This window comes from Cyprinodon tularosa, unplaced genomic scaffold, assembly GCF_016077235.1.
Source record: "Cyprinodon tularosa strain WSP-4 unplaced genomic scaffold, ASM1607723v1 ctg247, whole genome shotgun sequence".
Classification (NCBI taxonomy): Eukaryota; Metazoa; Chordata; class Actinopteri; order Cyprinodontiformes; family Cyprinodontidae; genus Cyprinodon; species Cyprinodon tularosa.
The window spans coordinates 698,053-725,456 of NW_024038917.1; the positions used below are offsets into that span (position 1 = coordinate 698,053).

General features: G+C 34.9%; 1 protein-coding gene across 1 annotated transcript in view; it reads left to right on the forward strand.

The window, feature by feature from the left end:
- The window catches only part of csmd3b (CUB and Sushi multiple domains 3b), a 536,357-nt gene that overhangs the window by 152,128 nt on the left and 356,825 nt on the right, over positions 1-27,404 (forward strand). Inside the window, exon 3 of the mRNA XM_038288005.1 lies at positions 14,248-14,360. Within this exon, the coding sequence (XP_038143933.1) occupies positions 14,248-14,360 (113 nt within the window). The remainder of the gene's footprint in view (positions 1-14,247; positions 14,361-27,404) is intronic.

Here is a 27,404-nt window from a genome sequence, read left to right on the forward strand (position 1 = left end):
TTTAAAAAAATTGCACATTCACAACACTGTACCTGCTCCCGAGAGGGAGCACCTATTAAACTCATGCGAGAGCATGCACCAGCCCATTTCTCCTCGTTTTACTAGCAGTGATGTGAAATGGATTTCTCCAAATAGCATGCCAAACTTTACCTGTCGAGTAGAACCTTTGCAACTAAGGCATCAGTGGGAACCCAGACCCGTGCTTTCAGAGTATGCCACTGCATGCAAGAATCTCCCAAAAACACTCTGGTCTTATTTACACTTTTTAATTGTGTCAGTAACGCAGAATACACTGTATGCAGTTCTGTATGTAAATATAATTCCTTAATAAACTAAAGTCATCAAATAAATAGTGCCCATTTATCTGTGCTGCATAGCAGAGCAGCTAAAATTCTCTGCTGTGTTTCAAAAGCATGGATATGATGATATAAAAGTGGAGGTAAATAATCAAAATATTTATAACATGATAGAAAAACTTAACTTAGCAATAATGACAGAAGACAGTAAAAGCTTGTGTATTGTGTGCAGTTCGTTATGCAAAATTTTAACAGCCCTCTGAGAGCAACCAAACACCATGTTTGGATCTGAAAATTCTATTTTCTAAAGCCATTCATATTCATTTTTAAAGCCTTTATTTTTGAAAGCAAAAAGAAATTGGTTTTTCGGTATTCTCATATCATCATGTCTCTTGAGCTAAATCAACATAGGCTAGATCACAATTGAAGGTATTATTAGATAATCCTCTAAATAAGCAACACGTGTTTTCAGAATTACATCCTGATTCTATGGGAAAAATAACAACAGAACATTTTCTTTTCTTCTCTTTTTATTTTTCCAGGCTAATATCTGAAAGAAATGAAATGGGTTTTTTTGTCTTTTTTTTAAGTAAGAGTAAGAATATTTCATATTACCAAAGCAAAAGGAAAAAGTACAGTACAGGTCATATACAGTATATTAGGCCAACTAACATGCATTTCTTTTATTTACTTCAATATAACTGAGAACATTAAACTAGTTACTACCCAACTCTATCCTCGTATCCTTGGGTGTGTAAAATAGTTTACTCCACAATACAACCCTTGTCAAAATGTTTCAGGTTTGAGCAGATGCCGACAATGGTCCTTGCAAATCAGAAGACAAACCTTTCTTCTCCATCTTCCATGAGACATCTCAAAAGGATTTATCATCCTTGAACATCACAGCCGAGCTGAAAAGGGTTAGCAAGTACTGGATGCCAGTGACAAAGTGAGAAGCACACAGACGTGCAATATGAAGCTAGGTACAGAAGACACACGCATAGAAACCCACTGATGGCTTGAGATAAAAACAATTGAAATGACAGCTGATGTACTATAATAGAAAAAGTCACTGAAAAATTCTTTCTTTTTTCATGAGCACATTCAAACCCATAAGCATTAACAGAAACTAGCATACATAGGTGCTCTTGCAGGGAGCTATCTGCAGGAAGAAACTGTTTTTATCCCACTCAAACTGTCAGTCTGGTGTGACAGATTGTGTCCATTTAAGCATATCTGTTTGAGGGTTGATGAGCTTCATGCTGCCCTTTAGTTACTCAGTGTGTACGGGTTTTTAGAGGTCATTCAGCTCGAAATGTGTCCTTTGATTTATGATACAAGGTACTCTGAGTCAGCAGATACTTTAAGTTTGGAAAGAATCCACATATAGGAGTGAAGAATGTGCAAGTATTTTTTTTCAAACAAATATGCTTGTTCTTTTATAATAAAAGAGAAAAAAAATACCATTTACCAATGTGGGCAATATTTTTAAAAATATACATTAATATTTTCCATACCTAGATACAATATTTTGTCTGACTTTCTTAGTGTGTGATGTAATGTGGCACATAAATGAAGAAGTAGACAACAGATATTGTTTTCACTCTGATTGCAAAAAAAAATAAAAATTAAATTAATATTTGAGAGTAAAAATATATTTTTGAGATGCCAATGTATCTTTTATTTATTCTATGACAAAATGTTTTCTTTCAAAACTTTTTCTTCAGTCTCAGTTTTTGCTATCAGTGTTTTCTCCAACATATTTATTTTACATTAACAATTATTTTCCCATTTCAGATCACTATTTTCTTGAAAAATAACTCCACATTAGAGTAATGTTTACACATCAAGCTCAGCTATATAACCTATTTGGTATTACATATTCTGTATAATGATGTCTTATCAGGACAGTATGAGGATATTAGTAATGAAGGAGTTGAAGCTACAATAAGTTGAGAGACTGGAAGCTTGAGTGAGGTTTAAATGATTAAAAAAAAAGAATATCATTAAGGTGAGCTTGAAGGTCTTAGTTAAGGTTTAAAAAGACATTATTTGCAGAAGAGATCCAAAAAGGAGAACAAATTTGGTATGTCAGGTTAATTATGTAAGATGTTTTTAGTCATTATCTCAGTATTTCAGGTTTAGGTTAGGATGAGTCAGCTGCACTTGAACATATCACAAATGGTCTTCTCATTTGTGAGGTGAAATAGCACTTACCACAGTAACTATTTTTGCCCCCAGATTATTCGTAAAATTTACCATCTTTATGCTGAGAAGCTGTGCCTTAGACATGCAGGCTGGAGCTTTTTTTGCACGTTTAGAAGCAGAAATGAAACACAAAGCACAGAAAAAGAAGATAATAATAGAGGGGTGGAGGTAAGGTCTTAAAGTAAGTGGGTGAACACTTTTAACCCTTTAACTGTCTTGTCAAGCTCCAACCAGGCGGTTAAACTCAACATTAGGGTTTGGTGAGGCTAATGAAATATGCAAATCTGTTATTTAAAATCAATGTACTGTAGAAGGATAGTCTAAATTATTGTTATTATTATTTTTTTTATCTTATCTTTTATCTAAGTCAAATCATGATACTGTATAGTCCATATGTACTGTGTTAATGTACTGTGTTAATATCACACAGGGACATCAAGGGTTTGAGGCAGAGTGTGAAAGAGATGAGAAGAGAAAAGCTAAATAACATGTAAAACAGAGTAATTTTTAACAAGAGGTAGGGTTGCAAAGTGCGACGGCACACTGAGCTGGCAGCTAAGGCACTGAGCTTGTCTATTATATTTAAGAGGTAATTTATTTATTCTTGTTGGGCAAATGATTACACTAATCTACATGAAGTTTTTGAAGAGGAACAAAGCTTACTTATCAGACTTTTTATTAAAAGTTAAATTTGGAACTCTTTATGCATGAAGCTAACACTATTTTCTGTGTGGATTTTGAGGAAAAGGAGCCTTGGATGATTACACCTTTTTAGTTTACCAAGGACAATTCCATTTTTAATCAGTGTGAAATTATGTTAAGTATTTTTCCTTCCATGGCGGCCACAGAGGTGACAGCTGTGTCACACTATAGCTCTTTAAGAGAAAAGCGCATAGTCTGAACTGCACCGCATAGCAACATGCATGTTCACAGTAGTAGCCATTGAAAATTTCCACACTTTCTTTGATGGGCCCTTGGCTTCAGATCTATGTAGATGTAACCATAGTATTGCAACATTTTCCTCATACATGATGTGGAATAATTTCAGAATTAAACTCTTCACCTCATCAGTTCTTTGTTAAGTGATTTCTAGAGTTTCATTTCTAAAAATGTTGGGTCTTAGCCAAAGTGAATAACCAGACAGATGTTTTTAGTCTTGGGTTGTCCTGGTCTCATTGTGGATACATCTATTTAATGATTTAACTTTCACCTTCTCTGGGGTGTTTAAGATTAATATTAAACATATAGTGGAGGATGTTCTTTTTCCAGGTGGATCATCAAAATAAGTCGTCCTCCCAGTTGGCCATCATTCTGTTGATATGTTTACATAAGGCCATCTTACGTGCTCATCCCTATTTTCACTTAATGGTGGTGAGAGGAAAAACGTAAGAAAAAAAGTAAGCTTGTATGAGCGATGCAAACAGCAACTTTTAAACAGAGCATGTACAAGGAGAAATGGGTTCCTGTATGCTCTCATACGCGTTTAATAGGAGCGGGTACATATGCATTTTTTTTTTTAAGTGGAGGGGGGGTTCTTTTTAAAAATTGGCAAAAATCCTGCACTATACCTTTAAGGTTGAAATGTAGTTATAATCTCTCTCTCTCTCTCCCTCTCTCTTTCTCTCACTCTCACATTCTCAACATGTTGCCATGATGAATGGTATGGGTCAGTCAGGTAGCTGGAAGGGTGACCTGTATAGTGAATCTGCTTATGTTTGTGCATTTCTTTGTTTTTTCTGAATGTATGAGTATAAATAATCTAATGATACAATACCTTATGGTCAAGGACCCTCCACAACCTACACACGGCAAACCTGGTCTTGCTCAAACCAGACATACAGATTCACATACACACTGAGCTACACACATAGATCAGAAAGGCTTGTGAAAGAGTGATGTATATGACAAAGCAATGACTATTGACCACATGTACTGTAACCTGAAAAATGATTGTGTGCAGCGGTGTGTGCCACTCAGGGAGGTGTTGTTAATCAATCAGTCACTGCAGACCCTGAACTTTGAACACCCATGAAGGAAATAAATCTGGTGGACACAAAGATACAATTGAGAAATGAAGGAGAAAAAAGGTGTATACCAACCATTTTTGCTAGTAAAACTTTAGCTAACCCCCTCTTTAAGTAAATTAAATGGACAGTTTTGATTCCAATGAAATGTAAATGTTCTAATTAGATGTAAAAGAAAGCAAAATTATCCTAAGCTTTTCTTGAAGTACCATGAATCCTCAAAAAACTTGCAGATCACTCACCAGAAATGCTGTGTAAATACTTCAAATTATTTTAAACATAAATCTTCCAGAGGGGTTATTCATTTTGGGCTTAATGGTGTAGAGGGACTGTTGTCAGTTTGTATGTTTGGTAGTCACTCGTGAACTCTAACCTATTTTAAAGGTCTCCACAGCCATCATAGATCCATTATTTAAACTGCCACCTGCGCCTTTTTGATCTTCCATTGGGTGGACATAAAGGGCGATAATTTAATATGAAAAAAAAAACATTTATAAATACAAAATTTTTAGGTAATGAACTAAAAACATAACCCTTAATTGCAATTCTCTTTCTTCAGACTATTCTGAATACGATCTTAGGATTTAATCATAATATATAACTTCCATACAGCACAACATAATTAAAGGCTTTACTGTACAATGCATACATTTATTTTGTGAAAAGACTGTTTCCACAAGCTTTGGTGACTTAAAGTATCAATGTACAGTAATTAGAAAGTATGTTCATAGAACCATAACTGGCAAATAAAAAAAAAGACCTTTTCTGATAAAATTCAAAAATTATGTTACAAAAAACGGAGACAAAAACTGCCCTTTGCATAAATATTTGTTAGTATGACCCTGTAGCAACTCATCCAAGACATATCTAATTAGAACCCATAAAACCCAGAGTACAACACTACCTATTATCTTCAGAGAATATAGTTAATCAGTGGGTTTGTGTTTCTCAGCCTTGACCCCCTAATGTGTATGACTACAGACTGTCTTTCTTTTGGTACACTTAGTTCAAAGCCTGGGTCAGCTCATCTTCTTGCTCTGCAGAACCCTCATCATGACCTATTAGAAATAAATTAGATCAAACATTTTGAGGACGGATAGATCTAAAACATGAGCTGTGGGAGGTCACCAGGAACGAAGCTGGGAGACACAGCTGTAAGACAGATTTGTCAGACACTGGTATGAATATTAATAGCATTTTGCCTGATGAAACATTATTGAAATATGAGAAAGGAGATGTTAAAGTAGAAAGTTTAACAACCAAACCAAAATATGAAACTTTAATTGTAAATGCATGTCAGAAGATTGATAAAACACAGTTTTGGTCTTTGCAGCTAATGACCTGATGTGGCACACATCTTATTTATTCCAAAAAGAAAGTTAGTAGTAGAGTATCGTCGTTAAAATGAAAGCAAGTCTAATCCTTTGACTGAAGTTGTGAAGTTGTACATTTTTTATGTTGATACATTTCAGTTCATGATTCATTTTCTTTAGTCCAAAAAATACATAATAAAAATCATTTGCACTGAAGTCCAAAACAAATTATTTTAATGGTTCAGCAGACCTTTATCTGTGATATGTGTATTGTAATTCTTGTGGGGGACTTTAACGATCATGTTTACAACACTGAAGACAGAGGTGGAAAATTACTGTGGGATATGCTTGAAAATTAGGTTTGAATCACCATATTAAACAACCAAATCACAATCAAAGACATATTCTGTTCATTAGTGAGAGTAACTATATTTCTAATGTTTCTGTAACTGATATTGTCCTTTCTGACAATTTTTCTTGTTTTCTTTGAACACATACTTCCCACTGACTTAATTACCACAGGAGATGTTATATAAAAGCACAATATCATGGAGAGTAGAATCAAAAACTTTACCAAAGCCTACCCTTCGGCTTCCGACTTACTGTAACTCAATGGATGACCTGATTTTCATTCTAAAGTCACAAACAGAATTGATATCACTGCTTCCAGCTAAAGTGACAGTTGTTCCTGGGAAGAGGAAATCTTCTGATAATCCTCAAGCACTGAGAAATAAAAAGAGGGAGTGTCAAAAAGCGGAATGAATGTGGCGAAAGAATGGAGTCCCGGTTCACTATGACATCTAAAAAGACAGACTTTATAATTAAAATTCACAACTAAAAGATGTAAGAGAATCTTTATTATCTGAAATTCTCAACAAAACCTTTGATAATGCCGGCGCGTTATACTGTACACCACAGTCAACAGGTTAACAAACCCTCATATCTCAATGGACTCTAATCTGGCCAATGGACTACAATCTAAAAAGACCTGCAATGGCTTTGTAAAGTTCTTTGAGATAATTAAAGGTATTAGGATGCAATCTTTACATTAACTCCAGTACCAATGCTGTCTTCAGTTATAATGTGTAAGATTATTGGAAAACATGTGTATCAACAGTTAAATCCCTTCTTAACAATGACCAGCTGCTCTGATATCTTCCAGTCCAGGCACAGTACAGGTACTGTACTGATGAAGGTGTTCAAATCCATCTGAATAAATTCAGATTGTGGAAGAACAACAGTGCCAGTAGTTTTCATACTGTTTAACACTTGATTTTATTTGAGATTCTGGAAAATTGGTTCGGCCTTCATGGTAAAGCACTTGACTGGTTTAAATTTTAGTTGAAGGACAGGATTTTTTATGTGTCAGTAGGGAACTTTAAATCAGAGTATTCAATATTGACATGCTCCCCATAGCTCAGATTGTAGAAAATAACAAGATCAGTTAGCATAAGTATACAGTCAACTCACAGCATTGCAACACAATGCCACCAGGTGACTATGAACCCATCAGAGCTAGTTGCTTAGAACAGATCTATGTGGATGAGCCATAATATTCTCCACTAAATAAAAACAAAACTGTGGTAATAATCTTTGGACCAAAGGAGGAGAAATCAAGAAGTATCAAATAGTTTCATCTACTACATCTAAAAACAACAGATTAAAGTTGAAACCTTGCCTTCATGATGTACTCAGACCTGATACTTCAGAGGCACATAAAGGCAGATACTAAGTCAACCCTTTATTACCTAAAAAAACATTAATAAAATTAAAGGACTAGCGTCCAAGCAGGATCAGCAAGCAATAAAAGAATTAACTTATGTTTAATATAATTCATTTCAGCAACAGTGTCTTCATAGATTTTTCTAAAAAGTCCATCAGACAGCTGCAGCTGATACAAAACACTGCTGCCCATGTTCTCACTAGAACTAAGAAATTTGAGCACATCAGCCTGGTTTTGAAGTCCTTCCACTGGCCCCCTGTAGCTCAGAGAGTAGACTTTAAAATCCTTCTGTTAATCTGTAAATCACTAAATGGATCAACACCTCAATTCATAAAAGATTTGTTATCAGTATCAACCTACCAGACCACTCAGGTCTTCTAGTTCAAGCCTACGCTGTCCACTTACAAATAAAATCAAACATGGAGAAGCAGCATTTGGTTCCTTTGCTCCACTTATCTGGAACAAACTCACAGAAGACTGCAAAAGTGCTGAAAGCCTGAGTTCTTTCAAGTCTAAGTTAAAAACCCATTTTTTTTTTAGAGGTGCCTGTGACTTTTGAAGGTAAACTGTTAACTGAAGTGTAATTAGTTTAGATTTGGGGTCCAACTGTTTTATTTGCTTAACTACTTGTCTTTATTGTGTTTTTATATGTACTTACTTTAATTCTGGTTGTACTGTTTTTTCAAAGAGTTCCATGGACAATAGTTAAAACCCAAAATGCCGCATATCAAAAGTGTTATTTGATTGAAGTATAGCCTATAATATCTCTTGTTCAGTGCTTTTAGCTCAAATTGTCCTCCTCGCTTCTCTACCCTCAGCGGCCGTTTATAAACTGTCTTTGACATGTGTTTGAAACTTTCATTTTCTTCAGTATATACTCTGGGAAAACAAACATCTCACATCTGCATGCTGTTATTGATTTAGGTGTGTTCATGGTGGAGTTGAGAGGATTTGCAATGGGAATTGTGTCAGACAATATAAATTACCCACTATTTTTAAAGGGCAGAGGGTCTGTCAAAATAGGCTGTAAGATGAACAGAATCTGAATGTATAACTGATTAAATCAATTCTCAATGCAAGTTAGTTGCTGACATCTACCAGTGATAGGAGTGATAAAAAGATTGTTAAAAATAAGAATATTTATTAGGGTTATTTAGAAAATTTAAAAATAAATGGTAATATCCAAGCTATGAAATATTTTTATAGGGTAAAATAAAGACATATTTTAGCATATAGGTCTATTTACATTATTGGACTTTAAGCATATCCAATAGTGATGTTATGAGATGAGCCGAGGCTTTGAGAGGTTTGTCGAGTAGTGGAGGGGGCGTTCCCATGAGGGCGTATCAAGGCTTACTTCATTTAGGGGAGGGACCAAAATCGATGACGTCTGAAGCCTCGCTACCGCCATACCATACCACATGAGAACTTCGAGAGAAGTGGTTCAGATCGGCCATGAACAATTTTCATTCAATTAAACAATATAATGACCAGAATCTGAACAAGCCACTAGTTTCAGTTGTAATATTAGTACTTACTACTATTGCTTTCTAAGCAAGTTATTATTATGAGAGCCATCAGATTTAAGACTTTTCTATCCATTCCAGTGGTTGTTGGTTCAAGTCCTAAGTTAGGCTTTTGAAAGGTGTTATGCTACTTCACCAGTATTTTTGCAAAGATTTGACTTTTTATCAATGGGTTGATATACCCAAAAGATTGGTTGATCAACTAACTTCCAACCAGAATAAAAAAAAGAAAAAAACTGTTGGCTAACACCTTTTATTATGCTCATCAATGCCCAATTTGCACAAGCACTTTCAATGTCTGCATGAACTAAAAGGACAGAAAAATTGTGTACCTTAAAAGATCGTTCTCATCTAAGATATTTTACTCACACAAAAAACCTTACAAGACTCTTGTTATACACTCAAATCGTGAACAATTTCAAAAGAACTTAAAGGGGGGGGGGGAAAACAAACAAGAAAAACAATTAAAAAAAAAAAATCAGATATTTATCATGATTACTGTAGTTCTGCACTCCACCAGTAGGTGGTGACATGTTCACATGAAGCTTCATGAACTGTGGGGATATTAGATGCAATTTGCCCAAACAGCTCAATGCCTCATGAGGCTTCATCTCACCATCACTAGTTTTCAGCTGACATATCTTTAATTTTTCTGCTGCAGCACATCAAGCAAACCACACCAACACAATACAATGGCAGACATGTTTCTTATATAGAGGTGGAACTAAGTTGGAAGAAACCATTATAAAAGGATATATTGCTGCAAAAAGAAGAAAAGAAATGTGTTTTAAATTGACAGCTAATGAAGTAATACATTTACCAATCAAGACATAACAGAAATATTTAAATTCAACCCAACAAAATACTCAAAACTTAACATAGAAAACACCATACATTTGACAAAACACACACCCCCACCCCTCCCTCCCTCTCCCCCAATTCCCCAATGGTTCAGTCCTGTGCACACCTGATTGGGGAGGGAAACAGTAGAGGTGAGTATTTCCAATGTGCTTTATATTTTACATCTTTAATTTATGGGTTTTTTTTTTTAGGAACAGTGAAACCAATTTACCTTTTTACTAAAATGAAAACAAGATGCGGCCTACCCAAGAACCACACCCCAAACAAATCCACTGCAACCGAAACAACAAAAATAACCAAACTACAAAACCAGAAGCTGTGTTTAACTGTTATCCATAATACAGGGAACAATGGCTCATTGATACACCAACACTATACCACATCTTAACTAGGTACTTTTCTTTGCCTATAAAGTGCATCTCTGTGGTACCCCCTTTTCTATTTATTTATTGATTTATTTGTTTTACTATTTGAATATTTTAGCCTTCTCTTTTCTAAAAGAAAAAGGCCATATTAATCCAAAAAACATATTAGTATACTGGCAATTAAAATGATCCAATGCAAATGAATATGAAATGAAAGACTCCCTCAATGACATTAGCAAGATTTTTGTGGTGGACTGTGTTACAATTTTTTTCATAATGTTTTTATATATGAGATAGAAAGAGCAAATAAAGCAATCCACTTACATTAAACCAGTTCCTTTTGCTAATGTGATGTCTCTCTATAATGTGCACATTAGATGCTTTTGGGTACTCACCAGAACCCACAAGGCTTATTTTTACCTCCATTTCAATTTCTGTAAAATAATTTTGCTTTAATTTTAATCTTGAAACTAAGAATACTGTATGTATTGTCAGACTCAAACTGTGACAATATAAAACAAGTGCTGTGTTTGTAAGTGCTGAATGTGTGCTTCTGCTGGAGTGAAGGTAAGGGAAATTAGTTTATGGTGAAGAAGTAGGGGAGTTATATTCTATAGATATTATATTTGATAAAGTATAAACTGATAGCTATGTAAAATAGCCATTATAACCCAAGTAGCAACATGAGGACAACAGTAGAAGCAGAGAAAACAACAGAAAAAATACCCTGCTTATTCCAAAACTGTGACGACCAAATTTAGGAATTCTGGGGGTGAAAAATAGGTCTGGTGTTAAATAACTGATCCAATCATTGCATATGCTTAATCTAGCAACTGCACAATCAGTTAGCTGACATAATTGCTGAAACAGTTTACTGTGATTGAGTTTTATGCTGTCCTATCCGTTATTAAAATATGTAAGGACAGTAAAAGGGCGCCATATTTGTGGAAGATACAGTGTATTGCCAAAAGGATGTCTTGCTTTATTGAGATCAAAGATGGCTTAAATGTGAAACAATAAAAACACAATAAACAACAAGGCTTATGGCTTACTAAGACTTAAACAATAGTAAAAGAATGACTTTTCATTCACTAGTTTGAAAAAAATAAAACTAGGGAATGTTGTGCAGGCTAAGAAAACAGGATCGAAATGTTAAGAAAAAAAATGCACTGCAAAACATTTAAATCTATTTAAGTATTTTTTTCTTGGAATAGGTGTATTTTTTTCTTGAATTGAGGAGGTAAGTGAGACACTTTGTCAATGGAACAAGGCAATTCACATTTACAAAAAGAAAAGTGCATTTTATCTAATTATGTTATTTTAAGGTTGAAAATACTCCTTACATTGGCAGATCATGTTCTTTACCTACTCAAATTAAGGGTAAATACATAAAATGTCATACATTTTTACTTATTTCAAGATTGCTCTCTAGAAAAACACATTTTTTTCCTTCATTTTACAGTTTGTACTTTCAATTGTGCTTTTATCTTTATAGTATGTACAGTAAATGTCTGGAAACAAAATGGCTGTGACAGAAGATGCATTTCAAGAAAGTTATGACCCTAAACCGGTATCCTAAGGTAGCCTGACCAGCCAGGCAAGAGCCCAATTTCAAATGCTGGACTAAAAGACCCCTTGTAAACAGTTTTAAATCAGATAACTACGGTTGTGACATATAAAAAAAGAAAAGCTTTTACAGCTGCCAGTTGTGGAAATTTCCAACTGGTAACTGCTTATTAGGGAAATAATGAGGAGCGTCATTAAAACATTGCTTCATTGCAGCTACAATCTTGACTGTTGTGGTTACAAAAAACTGCTTTTGCATTATGAGCCCACTTCGCACACTGTGATAGGCCTAGCATGTTTTAAACAGGAGAGTATTGATCCTAACCAGACTGACTAACACATGGTCTAATCATAAAATAAGGTTAAACATTTGACTTTATAATGGAAATTATCATTGTGACAGATGAAAAGCAAACTTTTAGACTGGCTGATACTGATTTCTTTAAGCAAAATGCAATGATGGCATTTTGCCTATATGGGGTGTGTAACCAGTTGTTTTACTAGAAAGAGATATTTGCATATGAACTGCTTACTATAGAAGAGAAGAGGCCAAACCTGCTCCTCTGGGTCTCCTGCCCTTGTTGTTTTAGGCGTCTCATTGCATCACATTCGACTTAAATAAATGACTGATTAAAATTTTTAGCAGATAGCATAGAGAGAAGGATTAATTACTTGAAACAGCTGTGCTTGAGCAGAGATGCATCTACAACATTGAAGGCAGGGGTCCCTGGGGATTAGGTTGGAATCCACCACTGTAGAGCACAGAGCATAATATGTCAAAACAGATCATAGTGAAGATGATGATGTTTGATCAGAAGTTAAGCACTTGAAACAGAAATTTGCAATTTTAATTTTACTGTGTCCCTGTTTTTTTATGGAAGATGAAGAAAATACTCAAGTGTAATAAGTAGAATATGCTAAAAATTAAAATGATAGTTGTTTAAGTCAAATGCTTGCAAATAACACACATTCTCTTGTGACTTTTTATTCAGTTGGTGGAAAAACATTTTAGAATGAAAAAAAAATTATTACTTAAAAATGTTGCATTTTACTCAAAAGGGTTGTGTACAAAAGTTGGAGTAAAACAAAGCATGATAGGAGGGAATAGAATTTGTTGTCAAATTAAAAAAGGAATAACCTTTAAACATTATAAACAGATTTAAGACAAAACATCTTTAGAATCTATGTGAAAGACTAACTTATAAGCAGAGTAAAAAATGAAATATCTTTGCAGAAAAAGTTGACTTGTTGGAAGAAGCGGAATGAAAAGGAAAGAACACACTTTTAGAGAAAATGGAAAGGAACTGGCAGCCTTGAGAAAAAAAAAAATGCAGTAGCATCACAACAGTTTGGCTGCTTTCCAGACCTGAAAAAGATCCAGCCTCCATATCCTCCTTCAAGCCCTTCCTCAATTAGGTATCTCTCAGCTGAGAGCCCACCTGTGCAGCTGTGCAGCATTTAGTATTTGAAACGGTCTTACCTTATTTCTTCTTTTTTTTTTTCTGCTGATTGTAAACACATTGAATTTCCTATAAATATTTACTCAAAAACCTTTTAAATTTGTTTTTGTAAAACCCCTTTAATCATACAGTATATTTTTTATGCATTTAGGAGATCTGACTAAGCATTCAGGCTCAGCCTTTCTTTAGAGATATCCCAACTGATAATAATAAAATTGGAAATCAGTCCAATATCAGCCCAAAAATTTATATCGGAATGCACTGTTCTGTATCTTTAATCTCAAGGCAAGGCAATTGTTGTGGAATACCTTTTTTTTCTGTGTTGTGTTGGATATTTACCTGTATTAAACCATACTATGTTATAATTTGTTTTGAATTAAACTGTATGTAAGTTGGTCTTAAGTTACATACAGCTTAAGGTACATTGTATGAGTTGATTACACTCAAATTCAATATTTTAATTTAAAAGTTTAAATATAATTTGGATACATATTTCTTGTATATATATAATTTTTTTATTCTGGTTAGAGATACGGCAAATAAAAGAAATCAGTAATTCAGGGTGAAAAAAATCACAATACCACATAATTTCAATGAAAAAACAACTTTCACATTAAAATGTTGGCTCATTGAAGATTAACTTTATACCGTCTTTCATCCTATTTGTGACTGTACCAACTTTCTATGGGTTTTAAATGGATTGCAGTCTGAAATGTGACAGTTATAACCCCTTTCCTGTTAAAATCTGTTCAGTGGCTTTTCTTGTTTAATGTGAAACTGATCGGCGTTACTCAATTTTAATTTTTTGAATTACAAAGCAATTCTTAATGATTCCTTTTTTTGTTTTTACAAAAATGTTGGTTCTGCATTATTGTTAATACATTTTTCTTTGCTTTCTCCTTCAGGTTAACAGGCTTCCAGGCTCCTCCGCCTGTCACCAGTACAGGAAACGTTTTTTCCTTGAGGTTGACCAGCGACTTTGCCGTTTCTGCTCATGGCTTCAAACTCAACTATGAAGGTTAGAATGTGTCTGTATTTTGAGGAAGAAGTATTTATAGGTATATGAGAACAGAAAATAAAGATTTGGAAAGAAAAAATCCAGGTACTCTGAAAAGCATATTGCCTAGGATTACATTTTTTACTCTTAAGAATGCAGATTATCCTACCTAGCTTCACAGTCAGGTTTCATGTTTTTGTGTTTTCTGTTTGAATTTAGCCAGTCTCCTTTGGGGAAGATGAAGTTGAGATAAACAAGGAAACTATAAAGTTTTTTAAGGAGATGCAATTCAAGGACTGTCCACTCAGCACAGAGTGCATTCTTTTTCAACAAGGGGTCAGTCAACCTTTCTGAATCCATAAACAGCTTCACTACAGAACAGTATCAAATACAATGTGAGGTTATTTAATAATGGCAAAATAACTTTATGTATCTTTTTTTTCTAATTATTTTAAAGATGGATAAAAAAAAGTTTACTTCGGTAAGGGAATCATTTGAACATTAGAAGGAGATTGTTGAGAGCTCAGGGGGATTTTTTTTTCAGTGTTTCTTTGGGGGTGTGAGCAAACAACATGGTTCACTTTTCACAGATGAAATAAAACAGACTAATGGCTGATGAATGGTAAAGATCAGAACTTGCTTTTTCTCAGCAGGATATCTTTTCTGCTTTAATAGTTACGGTTTTAGATTAAAGGAACTTTGATGTCATCAACAGGTAATTGGTTCTATTTAATTAAATAAAAAAAGCATAAAACTGTTTACCCGAGACATGCATAAAGGTGTATGATTTAAGAGATGATGTAATCAAAGTGTTTATAAATATTCAAATTCAGAAACTGTGTCACTGACAGGGTTTAGCTAGGATTGTGATCCTGCAAGTGGAAAAAAATAAACCTTTTGGCATTTTTAAATTTTCTACACTGCTGTACAAGAGATAATTTAGAGATGATAGTTTGTATCATATGCGGTAACCACAAATGCTTATTGTATGATTTATTTCCTGTTATTCGTTGTTCTGGTAAAAGGTATTCATGTAGAATAATGAAATCAATTAGATCAGTGGCATGCCTTTCCAAAAAGGTTGCATGTATTCTTCAAGTTAGTAATAACTATGCACAGGGAGACCTTAGGCCAGAGGGTCAATAACTGACTTTGTTGTCCTATCTTCCAACCTTTGGCAGCATTTCTTGGACACTAAGTAGAAGAGAGGGGCAGAGCTGTCCAACGATCTCTACCTAAGAGGTGAACTGATTATGCAGGATGAGGAGGACATTGGACAGACTCGGCAGCCGCAGAGATTAGTGAGCATCTGCCGGGAATATCTGGCAGAGACCTCGGTCAGCAACATTTTAACTGCAATTTCTGTTAGAGGTTTTGTCAAATTCCATGGAAAGCTGGGGATAGGGTGTCTGAGTGGAACATGTTCTCTGCCTCTATATTTGACACGTCTGCCTGTAGCTTTGGCCATAACCCTTAAACTCAGGAGTGGACACTGGTTGAAAGGGATTCATTAAAGCTGGAGAAGGAGTCCTGTCATGCTTGTGGGACTCTAGAGGTAGCAGGCACGTCCTGCATGGCTATTTGTTCCACCATCCAGGTATTTGCAGAGGCAAAAACCTTGGACTGGCAGATTGTGGTTGTGGTTTCCCTCCATAAGAGAGGGTGTTCTAACTGTAGAGGGGTCAAACTTGTCAGCCTCCCCAAGAATGCCTATGCCAGGGTGCTGTGAGTCCAGATTATTGTTCAACCTCTGCTTAAGGAGGACCAGTGGGGTTCTTTTCCCATGTTTCAAACACCTGATGAGTACTACACCCTTTGCAGAATGCTCAAGGTATCAAGAGAGTTTGCCTAACTGGTCCACATGTGTTTTTATGGACCCGGAGAAGACATTTCAAAATGTCTTTTCATGTCCCCTTTAGGGGTTGATGCAGGAATATGGAGTCAGTGGCATTTGATTGGGCAGATTTCCTCTTTGTTTTTTACATATGACAATGATTTTGCTGGCTCCCTCCTGCCAAGACCTACAGCATGCACAGTTGCAACTGCAGGCAAGTGCAAAGCGGCAGGGATAAGGGAGGTTAAGATTATTGGCACTTCTATATTTAACACCTTTTCTGAGGTGGCTAGGACATTTTATGGAGATTTCCCTTGGACTTCTCCCCTGGGAGGTGGTCCCGGCACATCCCTCCAGGAGGAGGACCACGGCACGACCCGGGTCATGCTGAGGGGACTTCATCTCTTGGCTGCGCTGGAAATGCCTCTGACTTCCCCCAGCAGAGCCGGAATAGGCTTCTGGGGAGAGGGATGTCTCTGCTGAAACGGCTGCTCCTGTGACCTGGCCCCTGAGAGTACAAGGAGTACGATAACACAGACTGTTTTCAAGCTTTTTTTTTTTTTCTGTAAATAATGATAATTTTTCCAATAACAGCGGATGAACACAATATAAAAGATACAAATATAACATTAGACTTAAAAAAAAAACAGTAATTTGGCCTTATTTTCAGTTGTAGTGCATTATATTTTTAAGCATGTCTTGCATGCATACATCAAAGAAGCAGCATACTTTTATTGAAAACTTTGTAAAGGGGAAAATATCTAAAAAAAACTGTAGAAAAGTACACACTGCTCAGCCACTGTGGGCTCAAAGTGTTAAGAATGGAAACCAACACTAGACAGACATGGGGAAAGATTAAAATCTTTTTGAATAAGAACTTAACAAACCAAAACCTTAACTACGTCTACTCTCTTTATTATCACCACAGGTATATTCAGTCATATGAAAACGTTTGGGCACCCTTATTATTCTGAATTATTTTTATTTCCAAATATTTGGGTGTTTGCAACAGCTATTTCAGTTTGATCTAATAACTGATGGACACAGTAATATTTCAGTACTAAATTGAGGTTTATGAAAAAGTTTGGGAAGTTTTTATGAAGTGAAAATAAAATAAGACAATATAAATAATATAAAAAGAAAAATAAATTGATACGAAAACAGCTAATAAAAACTGACAGAGGCAAGAAGTGCAACATACACTTTAAATACTTAATGAGTTCAAGATTAACTAAAACAGCAATGCTGTGATACATTTCCTTTTAATACAAACACAGCTGTACTGTACATCCCCAGGACACATCTGCTATCCTTTCACCATACTCTCCATCTCTCTCACAACATATATATAAAATGTTGACGGCAAAATTTGAATTCAATGACGTCAGACATACCCAAACTCAAATATGCCACATTAAGTATAATAACAGAGCCAAGGAGGTGGCTTGGATTGAAATTAATGCAAGTCTCACCATTAGAGCATTTTGCTGAACTTTTACATCCATTTTCCTGTTCCAGATGTTATTTCAACAGTAGCCTGATCTCTGCCTGTTCTTCCTTTTCACAAGATGACAAAAAAATTAAACCCATGTCCTCTGGATACCAATATGTCAGCTGCAAGTATTGACCAATAGAAAAACATTTTTATTTCCGGACTTGATTCCTACGTGAAGTCTGGAGAACTTGTAAAATGCATTGCCAACTGAAAAAAAGACTAGAAATAGTAGAAAAATGGAGAATGGGACATTTTCTTTAATTAATTGTATGAACGGTTCTTGCATGAGGCCCAATATCTCTTACTATATACAGTGTCAAAAAAATAAAATAAAATAAATAATAATAATGTTATGTATTTGCATTGTTATATTTTAGCCTTGCTGCAATGTTGGGAAATTGTTTTGTAATCAGATGCCGACTTGAAAATGCTTGAACAAATGCAAATACAGACTCTTTAGTGAACAGCTCTATAGTAGACAGCCAGCTTTACTTTGGCACTAATTACATTTAATAAAAGTGTTTACACAAGCTATTTTTATAGCGGCACTACCAAACTCTCTAAAAGTATTTCTCAATATGGGTCACTTTGTGTGAGGTAGGGAACATATAAGTATTCATCATATTGCTCTGGGTTTTTTGCACTGCATAATCATAACATCACTGATTGCAGAGCGTCTGTATTTGATTCTCCACACATGCCCCGTCTGGGTTTATATCTGCATGGGAGTATGGGCATTGCAAGTTGTAGCAGTTGTCCCAGATTTACTGACTGGCACAAAGTTCCACCAGATACTTGGCGCATGATTACTTTGTGTACTTTTTGTGTATCTATGTCTGTGTGCAGATACAACACAGAGGGAGTTAGCTGTCAGTGAGAGGATCCAGGGGACTTATCTAAGGAGCCCCTGCTGTTGATACATGCAGCCTTTTGACTTCAACTCAGTGTGCTTCAGTGGTGACAGACAGTGTGAAAGAGAAACAGAACACAATTGGCAGTCTTCAGCCAATCATCCAGTTTAGGGTACAATATGTTAAACACTGGCTTTGAATCAGGAAGGAGTATTAATCGCCAGTCCCTGGTTTCAGATTTTTGAAAAGCTAAGGTTTTTTAAAGACTGTACATGTATATCAAACAAATTAACGGTAGTACAATTTCATACTTTGTTTTCATTTTCTGTTTAATATAATGTTTTTGAACATTAACCGATTTCAAACCCGATGTTGGAAGCTGTTGTTTACTTATAAGAAAGGAAAAATGATAACCTTTATCTTTTGATTAAAAAAGAAAAGGGTTTATATAAATGTCATTCAGAAGTGCATTACTTATCCAAAGTTTAAAAAGAACACACATCCACAAAATCTACATATTTCAAATGTTGTCTGATCACCAGATTGGACCTTCCATCAGTGTTTTCGGTTAAATCTGGGGATCAAGTAGGATAAATACATGTATATATGGGTGGTGGCAGTTTTCATAAATATAAGATAAAAAAAAATGTCTGTGAAAAGGGTTTCTTCTGTTTTTTTATTATTATTATTATTTTTTTTGTCATAATCTTTAAATGCCATAATTTGCACATAGCTTTAAATTTTGATCTGTATTTGTCATATGATATGATGAGTATTTTAGTACTTATATTTATAGTTGGTACTTTTTACTCTTCAGTTAGTAAAACCATGGCGACAAAATTTTTTGGCTATCTACCCACCTCAGCTACAGACTAGTACCTAACAAAAGGCAAAATTGAAGAAAATACTTGATATTCCAAAAACATAAATATTAAGCTGGTGTGTCCCAAATTATTAATGTTACTCTTATTTATTTCATGAACATTTCTTAACAAGCAGTTTTAATATGAACAGAAGTTGTACAGAGTGCTTATTAAGACAAAAAAAACATATATAAAAAATATTCTAATTTACATATAAATATTTTTTGTAGGAGATGAAGTGCTGAGAAAAAGAATTCTATAAGAAAAATAAGCAAAATTATTAAATTTAAAGACACAATATTTTTAAAACCTAAAGTAATAATCATTATAAATATCTAGAGTATTATTGTTTGTTTAATGATAAATGCAGTGCAATGCATATTGAAAATAAAACCAGCCTACACTTTTAAACTGTCCATCAAATTGCAGAAAACCTCCAATATTTGGAAAAAGTTTATTTTTCCTGCACCTAAATGTGAAGTTCCTATAGAACACTATGACTTTCGCCCGATAATCTTGATATCATCAGAAATTTAAGCATTTGAAAGACAAATTTTAAATTCATTTGAAATGGTTAGGTAATCCACGGCTGTTTTCTATTCTTATTCTGCTATAGGTTTAGGCTGCTAGAGGACACAGGGACCACTTTTCATCATCCAGCTTCATTTTACCTCCATTCACTTATTGTGCAGTATTTTATGTTCAACCCATAAGTTTATTTCTCTCTGTTTCTTCTGGTCTGTTCCTGTTTGGCCTTGACTCCCTCCTGGAGAGAAATATCAGCTGGAATACTGCCATCAGCACTTTCTATTATAGATAATGGAATGGGCATGTTTTTCAGTTTTGTCTTGATTCTCTCCTAAACATAACAATGAGCTCAGCTTTTACTGTGTCTAACTATATATATGTGTGCTCTTTCATCCCCTAACATGAAAACTGTCTCACAGCTCATCTGCTTAAATGTTTCTTTCCTGGACAGAGCCCCCTGTGGTGCTTGTTTACTCTTACATTTTATGTCTGCTTCTCTCTCCTTAAACCGCAGTCATCCTTGGAAGAAGGCTGCTCACACTATTGAGGTTTCCTTCTGGTAAAAGGGTCCGTCAATCTCTTGCAGGATGTGGAGACTAAACACATGGTCAATGACTTAGTTCAGTGGTGTGTTAAAAAACAATTTGAAACTTAACTAAAAAGCAAAGGACATGAACATTGACTTGGGTAAAGCCTCAATCATCCTCACTCCTAACTCATCTAATATGAATGGGTCAAAGCCCACTGCAAATATACCTCTGTACTGAGGCGCAAAGTGCATGACAGGTTGCAGACACTGTACCACCTGATATGAATGCAACCTTCAATAAAAATGTTTGAAAATTTTACTAAGTTATTGTTGGTAGCTTTAGGAGTGTATGCTATCCATTCTTTAGATTTAGTGGTTAGGGAAAAGGATCAGTTACTGTCAGTTTTGCAAATTCCTGCCACAACCTGTCATACACTCTGAGCATCAATAAATGACCAGAATATGAATGAAATTAAAATAGTTTAATATTATTACAAATATTTTAGTACAACAATATAACCTAACCTATAATCAAAACATTGATACATCTACAAAAAGGACAAGATAGACTTTATTTTTTTAAGGAAGATAAATATTTTAAGGCTAATTAAAACAATAAGCCTCTTTCAAAATGTTTTTATTAAATTTGTAGTTTTATAATTAGATTTGTAGTTTCACTGTATTGTAACTATTTCTATGTTCACTTTATTTGGTAACTTGTTAAGCTTATAGTACATTTTCCAGACCACCCTCTCCACCTTAAGTTTCAGCCTCTTCCCTCTGGGAAGGTATTAAGGCTTCATGGTACAATAAGCAACCGATTAGAGAGCTCCTTTGTAACCAGAGAAATCAGGTCTCTTTTTTTCTGAGCTGTTGTTTTTATGTTGTGTTGTAAATAATAAATGCCTGGCTGAAAACCAAATTGTCCCCCTTTGGGGGGAAAATTTTATTGATGCTGACACCCCCTTTACCTTTAATCTCTCTTCTGGTTCAAAATAACTACAACTAAGTATTAGAAGAATGACTTGCAAAGTCATATTTCAGTTATTACCAAAGCTATATTAACAATATTAAAATCAGTGGTATTGCCAATGTTGATTCTACTTTACATGATGCAATGTACAAATATTTTCCTCCAAGGATTTCTTTTTACCTTCTATAAGCATTTATTATTTTACTCAGAGGAGTTAAAAAGGTCTCCCCTAGGGATGCTAATTTTGCCTATTATTACTATACATTTTTCATTTTATTAGTGTCGGTGTGTATATCTGTAGTATATGTATAGTTACTATACTATACTATAGTATATGAGGCTTACTAGATGATGTCTCAAAGAAATGTTATTATTTTTACATAAGGACAATACATACTCCTTTTTCTTGATAATGTTGTCATAATGAGAGAAGAACGACTCTGAATCAGGGCAACCATGGAGACAGTTAGATCAGTTTAAGGAAAAGTTTATTAAAACAAAGAACAGAAAATGGAGTCTGGCAGGATCTTCCTGATACAACCTAGGGAAAAGATTGGGTGATGGTGAACAACTGATCTGAGGTGGAGGGAAGGTGGAGGATGCTGAACTCACGGGGCTTGAGGTTGTTTTGAGCTTGGAAGGATGTGTCCTGGGTCCAGGAGCAACTGACTCTCTACCCTTCAGGTGATGGTTTGTAGGAAGGTGGACAGGCAGGTGGGCTTCTGGAGGAGGGCTGCGGCAAACTGGCTTGGTTGGTGGCTAGGAGGGAAAAAACAGAGACAGGGGATTAGATCTGGTTTGAACACGAATCTAGGAGAAAACTGGCCGGTCATATACCACGCTGGTAGCAAGAAAGAACTGACGCCCTCCTCCTGGTCCCAGCTCCTTAAGTAGGCTCCAAAATTTACAGAGATGAGCTGCACCTGCCCATCACACCCTGCAGAGAAGAGAGAGACACAGACACCAGACCTGCAGTATGACAAATGTAGCAAATGACTTTTTTGTTTTTGTTTGTGTGTATAAATGCAAAATCTTGTAAATGAATTTTATATTTATATAAATACAATATAAAATATTTCTTTACTTAATATGTTATTAATCCTGACAGCTCTAACTAGACATAGGTCAGGATTTGTAAACCTTTGTCCCTGCCTAGTCCATGTATTACAATCTTTGTATATGTTTCTTTGTCCTAGTACCCAAAAACAAAATGATATTACTGGCACTATTTCTGAATGCTTGATTGATTGTTGTCTTCTGTCCTGTTTTTTATGACTAGTAGGCTAAAACTGAATTGCCCTATGGGATAAATAAAGTTGTTTGATTCAATTTTTTTCAGAACATATACAGCAGCCTCATTTTAAAAAGTCCAAACTTTACAGCCAGAATGTATTCAAATTCTGAGCTATGTAGAAACTTGCAGCTTTTAAGCTGACATTCTGCTATTGGGGAAAAAATCCTTAGATTTGAATTTTAAGTAACTGTATAGAAGAACCTTTTATTATTTTTGTAAAGATTAATCCAATATATTTAAGTTATAACTTTTATATTACAAAATACATTTATTTTATAAGTATTATTTTGATTTAGAAAAAGAAAAGCTAGCATACCATTCATGTGCTTAGATATAGTTTAGAAAAATAAAAATAAAGAATATTGGCATCTGCTGCATAAGCCTCTTACACTTCCGTGTGCATCTGTTCCAGACACATCAAGCTGAGAGTGCACCCAGCTCTGGGGTCTACTCTTGGCTTGAAGTGATGCCTCAGGCTTTTTAGATCACACCTGCCCATGGAATAGCTCTGGACACTTCATTCAAGAGTGCTGGAAGGGCTGGAGGATGTCAGTTGGAAGGAGAGGTTCTGGATTTCTCTGTTTCCTTGTTAAAGCTGCGGCATAAGAGGGGAGATAGGTGAACGTAAAAGATCAATGAACAAACTGTGTGTCTAGGAAAAAAAAATAGGTTGTGGAAAAATCCACCATTGAAAACTAAATAACCGAGCATCATAAATCTGTTGACCTTTGTAAAGAAAGCCTTTGAACAGCAGAACGATACCATAGAAGGGTGGCGTTACTCCTGTCCACTCCAGAGAGGCTTTGATGTGCTCATTGGACACCTTGAATCTTTTTTCCTGCTCCTCTGAAGTCACTTCGTCCATGATTAATTTATATCCCTGCACATACCATACAGTTTGCATTTGTGCATGTGAGTGAGAAACACAGAAATACAGTGATCTATAATTCAGCGTTGTTTCTCAGGCCGTTTGATATTGTGCTGATGAGACAGAATTGCAGATTATTGCAATGCTGACACACAGGTACACATACTGTACGTTTTCTTTGCATGGTTAATCTAGAATGATCATTTTCTTTCTTTCTGCTTCATCCTCTGTCTTATTCATATCTAATTATGAATCTTTTATATTCAATATTATGCTTATCATTTTTTTCATTCATATTTTTTGCTATAATTGGGTTGTGTTTATCTGCAGTCATTTAGGAAAAGCATTGACAAGTAAAGATAAAATATAATAGAAAAAGACATTTGATGTCAGTCCTCATGATCGTTGCAGTTTTTTTCTTTTGGATTGCACCAGTTTGAATGGTTTATCATTTTAATTTCTGTAGTTGTAAAAAAGGCTAATTTAATTCAAATTGCCAGAGGGTTCACCTTGTAGGCCAGTCTTTGTGATCATCTTTCTCTCCTGGAAATTGACTCTGAATCTTCAGTGAAAGCACCTAAATTGCTCACATAGTTCATTCTTTTTTCTTTTAAAAAAACAAGAAAATAACACAACCTAATCTCAGGACAAATAGATTTATACATTCTAGTCTAATGATTCTGTCAATATTTTCTTTTCATTTAGTTCAGAAATTTCCCCAAATAATTGTAACCTTTTCCGATAAAAGCCAAATCTAAAATGACACAGGCATAATAATTGACCATCAAAATAACTGCTTAAAAAAAAAAAAGTCAATCCAATAAGTATGTTGTTATAAAACAAAACAGCATGAAGGAGGTTAATAGATAAAAACTGAAAAAAAGTTCTAAGGAAAATAACAGCTAAATTAGATCTTAGGGGATTACTTTTTGGGGTTGATTGTATTATTTTATCCAGTAACACATAGAGGTTTGTCAAATAAATAATTATTATGCAACCAATTTCATCCAATACGTATATTAAATTATGCATTAAGACTAAATGTGGATTATAGGTCATGAATTCAGTGAAATCTCTAACCAGACAGCTTTGTCTGCATGATGTTGGGATAACACTCAGCTTATTATACTGCATTAACCTTTGTACTCAACCAGTTCAGGAATTGATTTACACAAAAGCATAAAAGAAGATGCTTAGTTTATGGTTTTAATAAAACCTTACAGCCTGATTTGAGAGATTTGAAATAAGGGGTTCTAAATTGCATGTACAGTTTTTTTTAAGTGTACAGTTTAAGTTTAGTTTTCAATTGAATGCTGATATTATCAAATGTTATAATGTGCAAACATGTTTAGTTTCTCCCTATTGAAATGAGCAGATTGATTGCTACCAGCAGTTTGAGAGCAGCCATAAAAGAAGGTTGAGATTTTATGCCATAGAGTTAGAGGTAATAATGACAATGATTGTTTTAATAATACAAATAATAATACCTAATGTTATTTATAGTGCACTTCACATAGGTAGCCTGTCTCAGAGTGCTATGAACATAAGTAAAAAAAAATTAAATAATCAAGAAATATATTACAAATAAATAAAAATTAAATGTTTGAAAATAGATTTTTGTCTGCTGATTGAGAACTTTTGATATTCTGTTATATTTAGGTTTTTATTTTTTAATTTCTTATAAAGTAGCCACAGTATGTCAACGTGAGGGATTAGGTTGTTTGAGGACCCAAATGCAGAAATGGGTTTTATACTGTAGGTTTGATGGAGGAAAAAGCAGAGAGTAACTTAAGACTTCTGGAATATAATGGAAAAAAAAAACAAAAGATCAACAAAACAGAATAACTGAAAACTAAAATATCTGTGTCCAAAAAAGGGGACAACCATAACACAGTATTGTTCAGGCCTTTTTTTTCTTCTTTTGCTTTATTTCTCTGCATTAATTTGTTCCAGCTAACATTGATTTTTTTTTCTTTATTCATATTATTTTAGCATTTTAGTTTTTGATATTCCAAACAGGTTTACATGCACATAGCTTATCTCTGTGTCTTTATAAATGAGATCCAAGATATTTGTGTAAAAAGGCAAACTAAAGTCAACAAATGGGATCCTGATGTAAGAGTTGTAATATATCAAGCAGGGTCGGTGCTGAGTGTAGTGTAATTGAGACTGCATCCTCTGTTGACCGGTACCCCTTGTGAACAAACTGATGGCTGTCCAGATGAGTGGAGATGAAACCTTAAGGTGCTTCAGGACGACCCTCTCAAAATGCTTTATAATTACCGGAGACAAGGGTGATGGAGCAGTAATCAGTGAGGTGAAAGAAAGTTGATTGAATCCAGAGGTGATGTCTTGAGATAACATGCAATTCAGCTTCATGTTCTGTTATGTCTTAGAAGTTTCAATTATTTTAGCAGATACTGTTCCCCTTTCTTCCTTCCTTAAAATAACTATATCACCACTATTGTTTCCTGTTGAACTTAATGACAAATTATTTTGCCTTTAATGAGTAAGTTTATTTAATGAATCAAATTCAAAAAGTGAATTAATGTATTTTATTAAGAATATACATCCTACCAAAATAGTGACAAATGCAGTGTTTTTCTTTCCTGGGCAAACAATATACAGTAGATGGATAAACAGAATTTAGCTGTAACTAAAAATAAAATGTCCAACAAGCTCTGAATAAAGAAAGCAGAGAGGCTTACACCAGTAAGCAAAAAAGGGGTAGATTAAGTTTTAATCATTATTTTTTTCCAAACCTTTTATATGTGTGGGGTTAGTGGGAGGGAAGATGTCATTTGCAAACACATAGAAGTTACTGGCAGCTAGCTAAACTGTTTGGGAGCCCTCGCTGGCCAGATGTCAGTGGCACGCATGGACCCATCTGCACTCTGGGCATTTGTCCATCAGTTCCCCATAATATCAAGTGTTGCTCATTCACTGGGATCTGCAGCCAATGTAGTGACCTTCTCTGTGTGCTCTCATTTCCTGACCCACTACAACCTTGATATATGAAATATAAGCAGGATTGCAAATGGTAGTCTAATATTGAAAAAAATTATACAATTATGTATCTTCCCTGGTTCTGAGTTTTATAAACCCTTTAGAAAATCTAAACATGTGGGCAGCAGATTGTTGTCAAGTGTTGGAATGATTTTCTTTTCAGTATTTGCTATTGCTTTGTGAGAGGAGCCAAATTCATTTTAATGGAGCAATAAGTGAAATTTCTCTTTTTTTAATAATAATAATTAAAAAAAAAACGGTTAAAACACGTCCAATACCATCTATCTGTCATTTTCCAGTCTTGTGTTTACATAGCTGAGTTTGTCGCACAAGTGTATACATCAGTGGCGGCTGGTGAAAAATATTTTTGGTGGGGCTGATATAGCCTAGTGTATGTCTCCAACTAACCCGGAATAAGAATTCAAATAAACAATTGGACAATACATACAATTTAACAGTAATGATTTAATTTACTATATAATAACAGTAACAGTGATGATTTGGGTCACTGTGACGGGGTTCTTTGGCCTCCAAGAATCCAGTCTCAGTCGGGTTACCGGTGTTGGTGATTTATTGAGCTCAAAAACTCAAAACAGGGTGCAAAAGAAACTAAACATATACAAGATACTCTGGGCCTCAGCCTCCCTCCAGTTACCAGCAATGTAACAAAGAAACAGAAAACAAAAATTGCCGCTTTTCTTCCCACAGCCCTCATTAAATAGTTTAAGCCCCTCACCTCAGGCTCTCTTATTTCTGATTTCTTCTCATTAATCAGTTTTGTCCATATATTACCTCCACAAACAATTGATGTACAAAAAACAAAT